Source organism: Desmodus rotundus, chromosome 3, assembly GCF_022682495.2.
Source record: "Desmodus rotundus isolate HL8 chromosome 3, HLdesRot8A.1, whole genome shotgun sequence".
NCBI classification, from domain to species: Eukaryota; Metazoa; Chordata; class Mammalia; order Chiroptera; family Phyllostomidae; genus Desmodus; species Desmodus rotundus.
This window is the reverse complement of record NC_071389.1, coordinates 198,100,464-198,113,635: the sequence shown is the minus strand read 5'-3', so window position 1 is coordinate 198,113,635 and position 13,172 is coordinate 198,100,464. Positions and strand designations below refer to the sequence as shown.

At 61.7% G+C, this 13,172-nt stretch overlaps 1 protein-coding gene across 1 annotated transcript; it reads right to left on the bottom strand.

The window, feature by feature from the left end:
• Positions 1–3,044: 3,044 nt before the first annotated feature.
• On the bottom strand, positions 3,045–11,833 carry TSPO (translocator protein). The gene is made up of 4 exons (XM_053919658.1): positions 11,741–11,833; positions 6,081–6,290; positions 3,938–4,076; positions 3,045–3,477 (listed from the first exon to the last, which is right to left on the bottom strand). The coding sequence occupies exons 2-4, from the start codon at positions 6,260–6,262 to the stop codon at positions 3,289–3,291; spliced, it is 510 nt and encodes a 169-aa protein (XP_053775633.1). The 5' UTR covers positions 6,263–6,290; positions 11,741–11,833; the 3' UTR covers positions 3,045–3,288.
• Between the last annotated feature and the right edge of the window lie 1,339 nt (positions 11,834–13,172).

Sequence of the window (13,172 nt, the reverse complement as noted above, 5' to 3'; positions counted from 1 at the left end):
GGGGTGTCCCGAGATCAAGGGACCCACAGATTTGGTGTCTAATGAGGGTGTACTTGCTGGTTCAGGTAGTCACCCTGCTGTGTCCTCACATGCAGAAGGGTGGAGGGAGCTCTGGGGCCTCTCTTAGTAGCGCACTAATCCCTGCCCTGAGGGCCCCACCCTCATGGCCTCATCACCCCCAAAGGCCCTGCCTCCTGATACCATCACGTTGGGGTCGGGATTTCAGCACATGGATTTGGGGGGACAGACCCTCAGAGCAGACCACAGCAGTTCCCTAACCCAAAGTGTGATTCCCTGGTGCTGGTCTCGCTTCAGAGAAGAAGTGGTGTGGACAGAGGGGGAGCTGAGGCCCAACCCGGCATCCTGACCGATGCCCGGAAACCTGGGTCCTCGAGTGAGCTCCGAGTCGGCCACAGCACTTAACATTGGAGGTCTCGGGCCCTGGACTTCCCTCTGTGCCCGTGTCCTCACCCTGGGCTTAGGGGACAGTCAGAGGCCTTAAGTGTTCAAGGGACAGCTAGCGGGTCTGGCAAGCTGATGCACGGGAGGTGTGTGGGAGTTGCAGGCCGGTGCGGTGGTGGCCCCTGGAGGTTTCGGACATGAAAAGGAAGGCAGGGGCCCTCGCACAGCCAGGCAGCCCGACCTCAGGCAGGTTCTCGCAGGGAACTGCCCTGCCCTGTGGCCCAGGACAGGGCTCACACCAGGTTACTCACCCAGCTGCCACAGAGCCCGTCCTCTGTGCTCCCGGTCCACCTGCAACGTGACTGCCCAGGACACTCCTGGCAGGGGCACAGTCCTTGGGGCCAGGGGACCCCAGGGTCCCTGGGTTAAAAACATGCCATTCCCCCTGGCTGGTGTGGCTCAGTGGATTGAGCACCAGCCTGCAAACCAAAGGGTCACCTGTTCGATCCCCAGTCAGGGCACACGCCTGAGTTGCAGGCCAGGTCCTCAGTAGGGGATGCGTGAGAGGCAACAACACATTGATGCTTTTCACCCTTTCTCCCTCCCTTCCCCTCTCTAAAAATAAATAAATAATTTTTTTAAAAAAACTAAAAAGCCTTCATGAAAAGCCAGACTGTAAGTGCCAGGCACTGGGCGGCGTCGACTGTCCTGGTAGCTGGACCAAGTGCACCAAAGTTCTACAGGGCGACAGAGGAGAACCCAAAGGTAAAGTGACAGTCTGTGCCACACACACATGCCCACACATGGCAGCTCTTTTGTGGACGGGCACGGACGGGGGATAATCTCGGTGCAGGAGAGGCGGGGCATCCCTCCACCTGCTGAGTCCAGGGCAGCCTGACACAGCGTGAATGGGCACAGCAAGCCCCTAAGAGTCACATTGCCATGCCGACGGCCCACCAGCTGAGCATCTGGGCTGTGTGGGCGGCTTGCTCTGGTCCTCTATGGCCGGTCAGATGGACAGGGAGGCAGATGCTCCAGTTCAAGACCTCAGCTGCGTGAGGTGGCTCCAGGAAAGGGTGCAGCTCAGGAGGACCTGATAAACCTGTGAGGCGTGGATTTTCCTATTAAACCAACGTGGAAATTGTCAGCACCCTCAAGTCCCTAGTGGATGGTAACAGCTCAGAAAAGGAGAGAGCCCCGGCTGGGTGGCTCAGTTCACTGGGGCATCGCCCCATAGACCAAAAGGTTGTAGGTTCGATCCCCAGTCAGGGCACATGCCCAGGCTGTGGGTTTGATTTTTGGTCAGGGTGAGTACGGGAGCCGATTGATGTTTCTTTCTCTCTCTCCCCACCTCCCTCTCTCTCTAAAATCAATACAAACATCCTCAGGTGAAGATTTAAAAAAGAGAAGAAATGGAGACCAGGGAAAGCATCATGAGACATCACAACACCACTAAATGCCTCCTCCTCTTGCCCATTTTTCTGGTGTTTCTGTGACTGCGTGTTTTGTGGCCAGGGGGACGTATGTGGGATATTGCTAGAGATGAACAAACCCACAGGTATGGAATGGACATAAAATAGTCTGCGTGAGCATCCCGGAAACATCCCAGAAGGCTCCGGTACACGTAAGTGCCAAGCACGGCGCCCATCAGACACTCGTGTGCCTGTGGTGCCCTGACTGTCCCGGAGAACTTCAGAACCTGTGGGGAGCTGGCCAAGGGCTCACAGCTCGGAGCCGCTGGATTCCTGCAGAGCGTGATCCTCTTGGGCATCAAGTCCCAGGTGAGCTGAGGGTAAGCAGGTGAAGGGACAGCCCCCGAGTCAGCTGCTCCGACAGCAGCGAGCTGTCTCTGCTCATCTCCTTGAGCGCCTGGTCATCTGGGGTCAGGTCTGACTGTGGAGCCAGGAGGAGAGCAGAAGAGGCAGGGCCAGGGCAGAGGCAGCAGGTGTCCCAGCCGCTGAAACAGCTGGGAGAACTCTGAAATGTGAAAGGTTTATCAATTCGAGTGAACTTACTCAACAACCAGGAACGGCACCAGATGAGGGAGACGCGGCATCATCCCAGCCACCTGTAGGCGAGGCCTCCGCCCCACAGCCCCTCTGGAGAGGGGCTGGAGAGGCTATGGGTCACCCTACTTGAAGTGGGGGGTGACACCTCCAACCCTGGGTCAGCGCAGGCTGCTGTCTACTGCGCAGGCCCCTACTGCCTCTGATGTCCCCTCCCGCCCACTGGGTGTGGAGGGAGGACTGCCCTGGTGGGGTGAGGCTGGCACCCCCACGGGCAGGTCAGTCGGTGTCCCTAGCCCTGTGCCCAGCAAGGCCAACTGAGAGGGCCTGAGCGGACTGGGGCCCACACACTGCGGGAGCCTGAGCTGGGCCTGCTGGGGGCCGAGCGGAAGCCCAAGGCCGGGCCTGGTCCGCAGCAGCACAGCCCTGTGGGCTCCGGGTCCAAGCCAGGCTGCTCCACCCTGGGCAGTCCACCTCGCCGCTCCGAGGCCCCAGGGAGGGTCCCCAGGAGTGTGCAGGAGCCCTGACGAGGTCCAGCCTTGCCAAGATAACACAGCCCCCCAGGCAGATCCAACAGGAGGATGAGCCTCCACCCCCCATCAAGACCGGGCTCCACCCCCCAGAAAAAGACCAGTGCCGGGTTAAAAGCTTTATTTGGTTTATAAAATTCCGTGTGCCGAGCTGTGCCCGAGCAGTGCAGGAAGTACAGGGCGCTGCTTCTGGGGTGTGGCCCAGACTGGGGCAGCTCTGAAGCTGGTGGCGACCTCCTGGGCTGGGACCCAGACAAACTCACGAGTTTGGTGGCCACCAAAGCGTGAGGGCCACCACCACCAGCAAGGCCTGCCGGGCAGCAGCCACAGTCCTCGGAGGGCGGGGCTCCTCATTCCGCAAGCCTTCGGCCACCACGCCGGCCACAGTTGTCCCGCCAGACGCAGTAGTTGAGTGCAGACGCAAAGGCCAGCCAGGCCAGGTACGGGTAGAGCAACCGGGCAGCCGAAGGGCTCACCTTGTACCAGGCCACCGTGGTGGCTGCTGCCAACCCACCCGTCATCAGCAGGTCTGCCAGGGCCTGTGGAGACATGGAAGGGCAGGAGGGCGGGGAGGCCTATGAGGGAGGCCCTCGTGTGTGCCTGTCCCAGCGGCCCACCCGCCCGCCACACTGCATCGATCCCTCCATCCCACCCCTAAATGATTCGACCAAGGCCCTCCCCAGTTCTCCACCTCAGTTCCCCCATATAGAAAATGGGAACAATTGCCCTGCCGGACCCATGCTGTGTGTGGGGTGCAATGTGGGTTTTCCTACACAGTAGCCCCTAAACCCAAAGCCAGCAGCCCCACCCAAGCCCTGCAAGGCTCCTTCACTGGAGGAAGAGCAGCTGCGGAGGTGCCACCAGAGGGCGCTATTCCCTGGGGAGCCTCTGACCCTGCCCCTGCCTTCAGAGCTTAATGCCATCTGGGATATGATGCCATATCCCCCGAGGAAGGCCCACCCTCCATGGGCCACCTCCAGGGACCAGGGAGATACTCACCCAGCCCATCTGTCGAGTGCCAAAGAAGACGGGGGGCCATGCCCAGTTCAGGGTCAGCTGCCCGGCGTAGAGGCCCAGGGGAACCACGGCCTCCTCCGAGAAGCCCCCCAGCTCTTTCCAGACCAAGTAGGAGCCGTATCTGAAACAGAGGCCTCCTGTCAGGGCAGCAGCGAGGAAGATGCCAGAACCTCCCCGCCAGGCGGGGCACCAGGCTCACCCCCAGGACAACAGAGCGAAGGTTTGGGCACGCCCTGCCGCTGACAGCTGCGTGAGCTTGGGGGAGCCACCTGACCCCTCTGGGCCTCCATTCCTCACAGGGTTGCTTGGGGGGCCGCACTGACCCAGTGGCAGTGCTTAGGACGGTGCCTGGCAGGGGGGCGCTTCGTAAGCAGTGACCGTTATTCTCCTTATCGGTGCTGCGGTGGAGGAAGCACACGAGGCTCCTATTCTAGCCAGGGCACTGCACAGAATGGTGGGACTTTTGGGCTGGGCCTCACAGGATGAGTAGGAGTTTGCCGGGGGAGTTAACAAAGATATACCAAGGTTTATAGGCAGGTGTGAGCCCCTGAGTCAGCCTGCGTGGCAGCAGATTGAGGTCTTGGGGGCACCAGAGAGTGAAGCTGAGCAGGCAAAGGGGGACCTGGTCATGGGGGCTCACTCTTCGGGCTACCAGTGCTACGACCCCACCTCCAGTCATCGTGGCTAAGGCCCTTCGACACCCACACGCTCCAGGCTCTGCAGCCCTTCCTGCGCATCAACTCGTTCCCCCTCAGGGTAAAGCTATGAGGGGGGCAGAAGGATCAGGTGGGAAACTGAGGCACGGGGAGGTGAAATGTCTGAGGTCTCTTAACAGGCCATTGATCGGGATCTGAACCCCGGTGACCAGGGCCAGAGCCGGGGCCCTCGACTCTGAGGGTTTGACCTAATCAGGACCTACGGGAGCTTCCACAGGGATCCGGGAGAGGCTGGGGGGCGGGGCACCCATGAGCTTCATCAGGATCTTGGTGGTGGGAGAAGTGCCAAGGGGGAGTGCGGAGGCCTGGAGGCCAGAGCAAGTCGGAGCAGAAGCAGGCGTCTGGGCCAGGACTGGAGAGGAGGAAGCAGGCCAGAGAAGTGCTGGCAGCCTAGTTGGGCTGGGCCTGAGCCTGGCAGGGTATGTGGCCCAGGTAACACCCAGGCTTCAGGGATGGTCTTCTTCCCACCAGAACCCTGGGGGCACCCAACCTGGCCCCTGCGGCTTGCCCCTAGGGTGCCTAGCATCTGCAGCCCCACCCTGAACTGGGCTGGCTTAGAACGAGGATGTAGGGAACATTCCAGAAAGTGAGCGGGAAGCTGACCTCACCTAAGTACAGTTCCCACTGGAGCCACCAGGGGGCGCCGGCACACACACAGCACTTCCTTTCACTACAGCAATTCCCAGGGTCCAGTCCAGGGGCTCCTGTGGGGGCCCCACACTCTGGCCCTGCATTCCCCTGAGGTCCCTTGTCAAAGGTAGGGGGCAGTCATGCCCTGACCGGTGTGGCTCAGCTGGTTGGGCGTCGTCCCACAAAGCGAAAGGTCGCTGGTTCAATTCCCAGTCCGGGCACATGCCTAGGTTGTGGGTTTGGGTCTGGCTGGGGCGCAAACAGGAGGCAACCGATCAACGTTTCTCTCCCTCTCTTTCTGCCTCCCTTCCCCTCTCTCTAACAATGAATAAATAAAATCTTTTGTTTAAAAGGTGGGGCTGTGAAAATTATCCGAGACAGCCTGGCACCAAACAGGTGCTCAACGAATGGAAGCCATTATGAATGCTGCTGTTCTTACTGCCATTGATCTCGGAAGCGTCCACGTGCCCACGCCTGAACTCTGCACACTGAGCCAGGCTTGCCCTGGAGTTGTGAAAACAGCCAGGATGCCAGTGTGGGGCTGAGCCACCGGCCCGCCCCTCCCAGGAGGCCCGGGAGGGGAAAGTTCGGTGCTGCAATCAGCTGGTCCTGCAGCTTTCTCCGCCCTAGCTGGGCAAGTGAGGCCCGGAAATGGAGCAGCTGCCCCAGGAGCACTGGACAGTTAAAACCCTGCAGGAGGCGCCCTGCCTCCGGCTGGGGCCCTGGAAAGGGAAGGATGGCCCTGCCCACTGCCTCGGTGGGTGGACGGGCCCACCTACCCCATGGCCGAGTACAGAGTGCCCCAGATGGGGCCCAACGTCCAGCGGGGCGGGTGCCACGAGGGCTTCTGCAGGCTGGCATACCAGCGGAGGCCCTCTCCACGGACATAGTAGGAGCCCACGAAGGCCCCCAGGCTGGGTGCCAGTGTGAAGCCCACGGCGGGCAGCCAGGGCGGTGCCATCGCTGCTTGAACTGCTGTCCCCGAAGGTCTGAAAGAGAAGATGGAGCTGGGGTGAGAGGCCCACCAAGCGGTTCCTGAGGCCCTCCTGCGCGCAGACCGGGGATCAGGGGGCGGATCTGTTAGCAGCCCTTCATCACTCATAGGAAAGAAAGATGGGGGGGGGGCGCGAAAAAGAAGAGCCAGGCAGGAGGGCTGGGCTCACGAAGCCCCAGGGTCCCAGGGAGCACATTCCTACCCAAACCCCTGCCCAGCACCGGGAAGGCAGCCTTGACTGCGGGAGCCTCTCAGGTGCCCCTGCCCCCACTGCCGACTCCCCCTCAGCTCCTGCCCCAGCTGCCAGGGTTCTGGGCTCTCACCCTCAGCCTGCATCTTGAGTCTCCTGGAAAGTGGGCCCTCCACTCTGCCACCGCACTCAGGCCAGTTGGGTCCCCTCCAGCGAGCAGGCTTCCCAGCCCTTCCTCCCCAGGCCAAGTGCCAGTGTGGGGCAGGGTTTGGGGCAGGCTCTGGGGGGCCTACATGAGTCTATACCCTGTGCTTTACATTCTGGAACTTCTCATTCATCTGTGCCAGAGGCAGAGCTTGGCTCAAATCCTGGCTCCCCATGGACTCACTGTGATCTCAGGCAAATCGCTTCAGCCCTCTGGGCTGTTTGTCCCTCTGTAGAATGGGACATCAACATGGCCTACCTCGGCCCAGTCCAGTGTGGGGACTGTCTCTGTACACACATGATTCACACCACCCCACAGGCCCACCCTAAAATCACCTTCCCTTCCCGTGTGCCAGAGAGGGAGAGCAGCCAACCGGTGGAGGGGGCGGGTTACACAGCACTCGGGGGCCAAGCTTTGTCTGGATTGAAAACCTGCCTTGACACCCAGGGCCACTGAGGTGGTGAGTGGGCAGGAGCAGGAGGGAGCAAGAGCTCAAGACTGAGCCTCAGCATCCCTGAGAGGCTGGCAGGGCTCAGGGCAAGGAAGGCCTAGAAGCTGCCACCCGCAGAGCTGGGGACGGGCAGCAGGCCTCTCCGTTATGCTCACCGGCCACACCCCCTTGCCCAGCGGCCCCAAAGTCCGTCCATGCTGATGATCTACTAGGTGCCCAGCAGCGAGCCATGCTCCTGGCAAGCTGAGATGCTTACTGGGGCTGAGGGATGTGGGAACTCTGTAACATTTCTGTAAGTCTAAAACTAGTACAAAATACAGCCCAGGCTGGGGAGCTCGGTTGGACCATCATCCTGATTCGCCAAGGTTGCAGGTTCGATCCCCGGTCAGGGCACATACAGGAATCAACCAATGAATGCATCAATAAGTGGAACAACACATGGATTTCTCTCTCTCTCCCTTCCTTTCTCTCTAAAAATCAATAAATAAAAATTAAAAATAAATAAATAAAACTAAAAAGTATCCTGGTTCGAGCAGTGACTCGCACAGTGCTCGGTGTTTGTTACTCCGTCAGTCCCCAGCCCCAGGGTCCCACCCCTCCGCCGGCCCCTTGGAGCCTCCGCTTCCTCCACATCACTCTGCTCGAAGACCGGACTGGCTCCTGTCCACCCAGTGTTTCCTAGTTTTTTTTAAATTGGAGTGAAATTCACAAAATTTCTCTCTCTCTCTCTTTTTTAATCTTCACAGGAGGACTTTTTTCCATTGCTTTCAGAAAAGAAGTGGGGGAGAGAGAGAGAAAGACAAACGGGGATGTGAGAGAGAAGCATCGATGGGCTGCCTGTCGCAGGCCCCTGCCAGGGGCACTGAACCCTCGACCTTTCAGTGCTGGGGATGGCTCTCCAACCCGCTGAGCCACACCGCCAGCGCTGAGATCAATCACTTTAAAGTGCACGATTCCGTGGCATTTGGTACACTCCATGGTTGGGCAACCACCGTAGATCTCAAGTTCTAAAACGGTCCGTCACCCCGAAAGAGCCCCCGTACCCCTCAGCGGTCACGCCTTCCAGCCCCTGGGAACCCAGGGGCTTCCTGCCTCTGTGCATTCACCTTCTCTGCATGCTTCGCGCAGACGGAGCCCTACACCACGCGGCCTTGGGGCTGCCCTCTTTCACTGAGCATGTTTCGAGGCTCACCCACATTGCAGCCTGTGTCCGGGCTCCCCAAGGTTTTGTGGGCGAGGGTGTTCATGGCACCCTGACACAGCACCCACCACTTGCCTAAGAAATCCCCACAGAGGACACACCCGTGTACCAGCGGACAGGGCCCCAGAGCCCGCCACCCAGCCCCGCCCCCACCCCCAGCACCAGGCAGAGGGGACCTCCTGCCCTGTTCCCGGCTGTGCCTGGAAGGGCCTGGCTGTGCTCCTGTTCCTCTGGGGGGGGGGGGGGGGGCGGGGAGCCAAGGGTCAGAAAACAGGGAGGCCAGCTGCCCCACGTGGAGAGAGCCAGGCAGGGAGTTTCCTGGGCCTCTTGAGGACTGCTTGGCCCTGAATATCCCCCACTGGGGGACCCACGGAGCTGAGTCATGCTGGGCCTGAGAGATCCACTCTGGAAGGGGGCCCCAGGAAGGGCCAGGATGCGCCCACAGCCGGGAAGGGGCCTGGGACTCAGGCAGAGGGGCAAAGCCACCCGCCCTTAGTTCCGTCTCTGTCAGAAGGTGCCTGGGAACCCAAAGCGCCTCTCTGGGCCTCAGTTTCCCCCTATGGCAAGTGGGGACCACCTGCGTGGTCTGCTTCATGGGGTCACAGGGAGGCTCACGTGAGAACCAGACAGGTGAGGGGCCGTGGTGAGTTGGGGGGCACCTATCTCCCCCAAGGAGCAGGCCCAAGGCTGAGAAATGTCAGTTGGTCGGCCACCTGGTCAGCCACCAGGTATGCCGGTGATAAGACTTCACAGAAGGCCCCGCCCTCAGCCTGGGGCTACTCACGGGCATGCCTCCAAAACAGGCCAAGAATCAGGCACAGTGGGAGGCTCAGGACCTGGGGTCAGGAGAAGGTTCTAGGCTCTGGGAATGACGGGCAGGGGCGGGGCTGGCGAAGGTCAGCCTTGCTATTCTATGGCAGCCGCAGGGGAGGGGACCGCCCAGCGGCCTCTCTTCTCTGAGCCCTGAGCCCCACAGCCCTCTCAGCCTCCATGGTGGACTGGTGACTATTCCCACGGTCCAGAAGAGGAAACTGAGGCGCAGGGATCCCAGAACTTTCTGGGTCTGTGTAACTCTAAGGCCCACACTCCACCCCCATCCCCTGAGCTGGGACCCTGCTGGCCACACAGCCACTCACCTCCCCTCTCTCCACCTCCTCCCTCATCCCAACAAGGCGTGGAAGGCCTGCCCCACCCCACCTCAACTGACCAGTGCCAGGAGGTTCTCTCAGGGCCAACAGCCTCACTCTTTCCAGCCCTAAGGCCAACGTCCCAGCCCCCACGGCGCATCAGGGCAGTGGTTATGAGAGCCAAACCTCCCTGCCCCAGACTGGGACCCAGGACCTCCCACCCCGCGATGCTTCGCTCCCAGCCCTACGGCCTCACCTCTCCGGCCCCTGTGTCCCCATCTGTTAAGTGGGGCTGAGCCAGAGGGTCTCTGGGGGATGCTCCGGTTCTCTGTGGCCTCCCTACAGGTGACCCTCCCTAAAGCAGGTGACAAAGCTGCCCAGAAACAGCACATAGGGTTTTGCCCTTTCTCCGACCCCTCCTTCCCCAGCTGTAGCCAACCCTCCTGGCCTCATCCCTCCCTGCAGGTCACTACAGTCCCAGGGTCTTGGTTTGTTTATAAGGACTCACAGCTAGTCCCCCTCATCATAACCTTCGCGAAGCCTTTCCACTGCGAAAGCGTCCAGTGTGACAGCCGCCAGGTCTGGAAGGAGCCACAGCCCACCGGCTGCAGGAGGGTCTGGGCCGGGGTAGGGCGGGGGTGATAAGAGGGAGCTTGCTTTATGGAGCGTGACTACTTTTTACACAGAGAGCAATCCAGGCCTTGCTTGCACAATGAAAAATGAGTAAAAGAAAACACAAATTAATAAAACCCAGAATCAAAAGTAAAATAATGAAAAGGCCAAAGCGTACATGGTAGAAAGTAGGCTCCCTCCCGGTCAGCCCAAGCCCCTGGCCCCTCCCCGAGCCACCCGCTGGGAGGCGTGGGGTGGGCCCCAACGGTTCAAACCTCTGCTCTGCCCCGCCGCTGTAGCTCTAAGCTTAGACGGTGGCCCCAGTTTCCCCAGTCCAATAGGATCCCTTGGGAGCCCCCGTTTCCCTGTGAGGCTCCCTCTGGAGACTGAGGAAAAGGCAGCCTGCCTCCCTGCCTCCCAAAGAGGCCTGTGACCCTCCCCCCCTCGCTCCTCAGCTCCTTTCCCCATTGGCGGAGGAGCGCTTGTCGCCTGGTCCCCTGCTGCCCTGCAGAGGCCCCACTCCACCCCACAGAGACACGGGGCCCTCCGCCCACAACCTGGCTGGCCACTCAGAGTTTTGGTCCTGGGCCCACTGTGTGCCAGGGCCCCAGGCGGCTGCTTCTTGTCCACAGCCTCTTCGGACATCCCCTCCTTGCCCCTGACTCTTTTGGAACAGCCTCAGCCCCTTGTCCCTAGGGAAGGCTCAGGTCCTGCCCCTCCTGCTCCCATCTTCGAGCACGTGGCTGGTACTAGGCACCAACGTGCTGTGACAGGCCAGCAGGAGAGGCTCCCAGCCCAGAAGAGGCCACTCAGCGGTGTGCTCACCGCTGGAGGCCCCACCACCCTCCTCTCCTGGGCTTCTCTGGGCCTCAGTTCCCCTCTGGGAGGCCACAGAGAGCCGGAGGATCCCCCAGAGACCCACAGCTCAGCCCCACTTAACAGATGGGGACACAGAGGCCGGGGAGGTGAGGCTGTAGGGCCGGGAGCGAAGCATCACAGGTCCTGGGTCCCAGTCTGGGGGCAGGTGGGGACAGGGGACAGGCAGGCCACGCACCAGGCCCAGGTGCAGGCTACCGCTCACCTGAGCACAGGGGTGGGAACTAGGGCCCGGGTTCTGGGGTCCCTTGAGGTTTTTTTTTATCTGGCTTTGGGCAAATAACCTCCCCACTCTGCCCTGGGTTCCCTCCCCTAGAAATGGGGCGTAGTTTCAAGTGGATCAGAAGACTGAGGCCTCTGCCCCTCCCGCCTGCCCCGGGGCTCACTCACCGCAGGAGTGGGCGGGAGACGCCTTTCTGCCCCTCCCCGCGCATTGCTTCCCGCGGGACCCGCGGCAGGCTGGGCCGGACAGACGGCGGCGGGGCGGGGCTGCCCGAGTTAGCCTCCACGCCCGCGCCCCCATCTCCCGCCGGAATCCGCCAGCGCCCGCGGAGTCGGGGCAATGGCCCGGGCCGTCCGCCGTCCGCGCCGGCTGACCCGGCAGGCGACCTCCCCGTGCAGCCCCGCGGCCGCCTCTCAGGTCCCCACTCCGGGGCCCGGCCTTCCACCTCCAGACTCAGTTTCCCCCTCGGGCCGCGCGCCAGCGGCCGAGCGCTGTCAGGGGTCGCAGCCTCGCGGGGCCCCCCTGCTCGTAGTGCCCCCCGGCGCCCGGCCCCTACTCACCAGCGACGAGGACTGCTCCGCGAAGAGCACTGCGCGGCGGGAGGTGGCAGCTAGGTCCCCAGCCCGGCCCGCCCGGGCCGCGAGGCCCCGCCCGGCCCCGCCCGGTTTGGCTGGAAGCCCGGACCGCCGCCCAATGGCTTGCCCGCGGGACAGGGAGGTCACCCCTCTCGGTCGCCGCCAGCGACGCGCTTTTGCCTCCCCCTCCAGGGCCAGTGTCTGGGTCCCTTCTCCTTCCCACAGGTCCGTACCACGACCCAGGCAGGTCGCTTCTCTTGGGCCTCGCTTTTCCTATCTGTGAAATGGGTCAACAGAGACCACGCTTGGAGAGGGGAATTGCATCGCCTGATGGCAAAGCCTGAACGCCCGCCTACACAGCAGCCTGGCCCCCCACCTGGAGGAGCACCCTCTCCTGCCAGCAGCCTGCAGGCTAGCCCCGGCTTAGCTGCCCTGTGGTTGGCTCTGCCTTCATCTCCCCACACCCGGACGACGGACACGCCGTCGCGAGGCTAGTGAGGATGGCCAGCCGTAATGCAGGCAGGGCGCCGTGCAGACACTGCGTGCTCAGTGAATGGAGGTTGCATTCATCACAGCCCAGAGGTGGCCTCCCTGGATCACCGGATGGGACAGGCATGTCCAGCCCCAGGCCTTGGGCACCACCCTTCCCGTCTGCAGGCTGCTTTATTCCTGAAGGCCAGGGCCTTCTCAGCCCCCTGGGGCTGACTTGGTCTGCAGGAGCCCCAACTGCCCTCCGGGGCCCAGGTGAGCACTTCCCCAAGCTCCACAGCCAGGTGCCTCCAGGGCCTCGACATTCCGAGGCTAGGCCCCAGAGCTTTTGCCTGCATGGGCCCCTTGCACCTCTGACTATATTGGTGCATGACAAGTATAAACCAGGCTAGATTCCAGCCACCGTGTTCTTCTGATTTTAAAAGAAAGTAAAGTAATTGCCTGGGTCCCTCAAAGTGTGCTGGCCCCAGGCACTGCGCCTCTGTTGCTGGCCAAGGGGGGCTGGCCACGCCTCCCCAGAGCTGCCAGCCCTCAGCCTCTTCCAGAACAGAGGTGCCCCTGGCTTGGCTGAGTGGCACAATTTCCTCCCCCAGAAGACCAGTGGGGAGGAAGCAACCTGGCTTCCCTCTGGCCTCACCCCTATGGCATGCAGGGCTCCGGGCCCAGGGGCACCCTGGGAGGCAGAGATTGCTGTCCCCAAATACGTGCTGCATACTAGGCCCAAAGGGCAGGGCTGAGCACCCACTCACAAGGCCCTGCCCTCACAAGGCTCACACCCTTTCCCAGGCGAGAGCCTGCAGCTCCGAGGGGCGGTGCTGCCCCAGGCGACTCGCCCTACAGATCTGGATACGGAGGCGCCTGCCCACCTCCTGTGACCTCTGCCTCCCTCCTCGCCACCCCATCGACCCCACCTGAGCCTGGACAGCCG

Coding starts and splice junctions, on each gene's coding strand:
- TSPO (XM_053919658.1), bottom strand. CDS start 6,262: ATGGCACCGCCCTGGCTGCCCGCCGTGGGCTTCACACTGGCACCCAGC. Junction 4,077..6,080: donor ACTCTGTACTCGGCCATGGG/GTAGGTGGGCCC, acceptor CCTCTGTTTCAG/ATACGGCTCCTACTTGGTCT. Junction 3,478..3,937: donor GCACTCGACAGATGGGCTGG/GTGAGTATCTCC, acceptor ATGTCTCCACAG/GCCCTGGCAGACCTGCTGAT.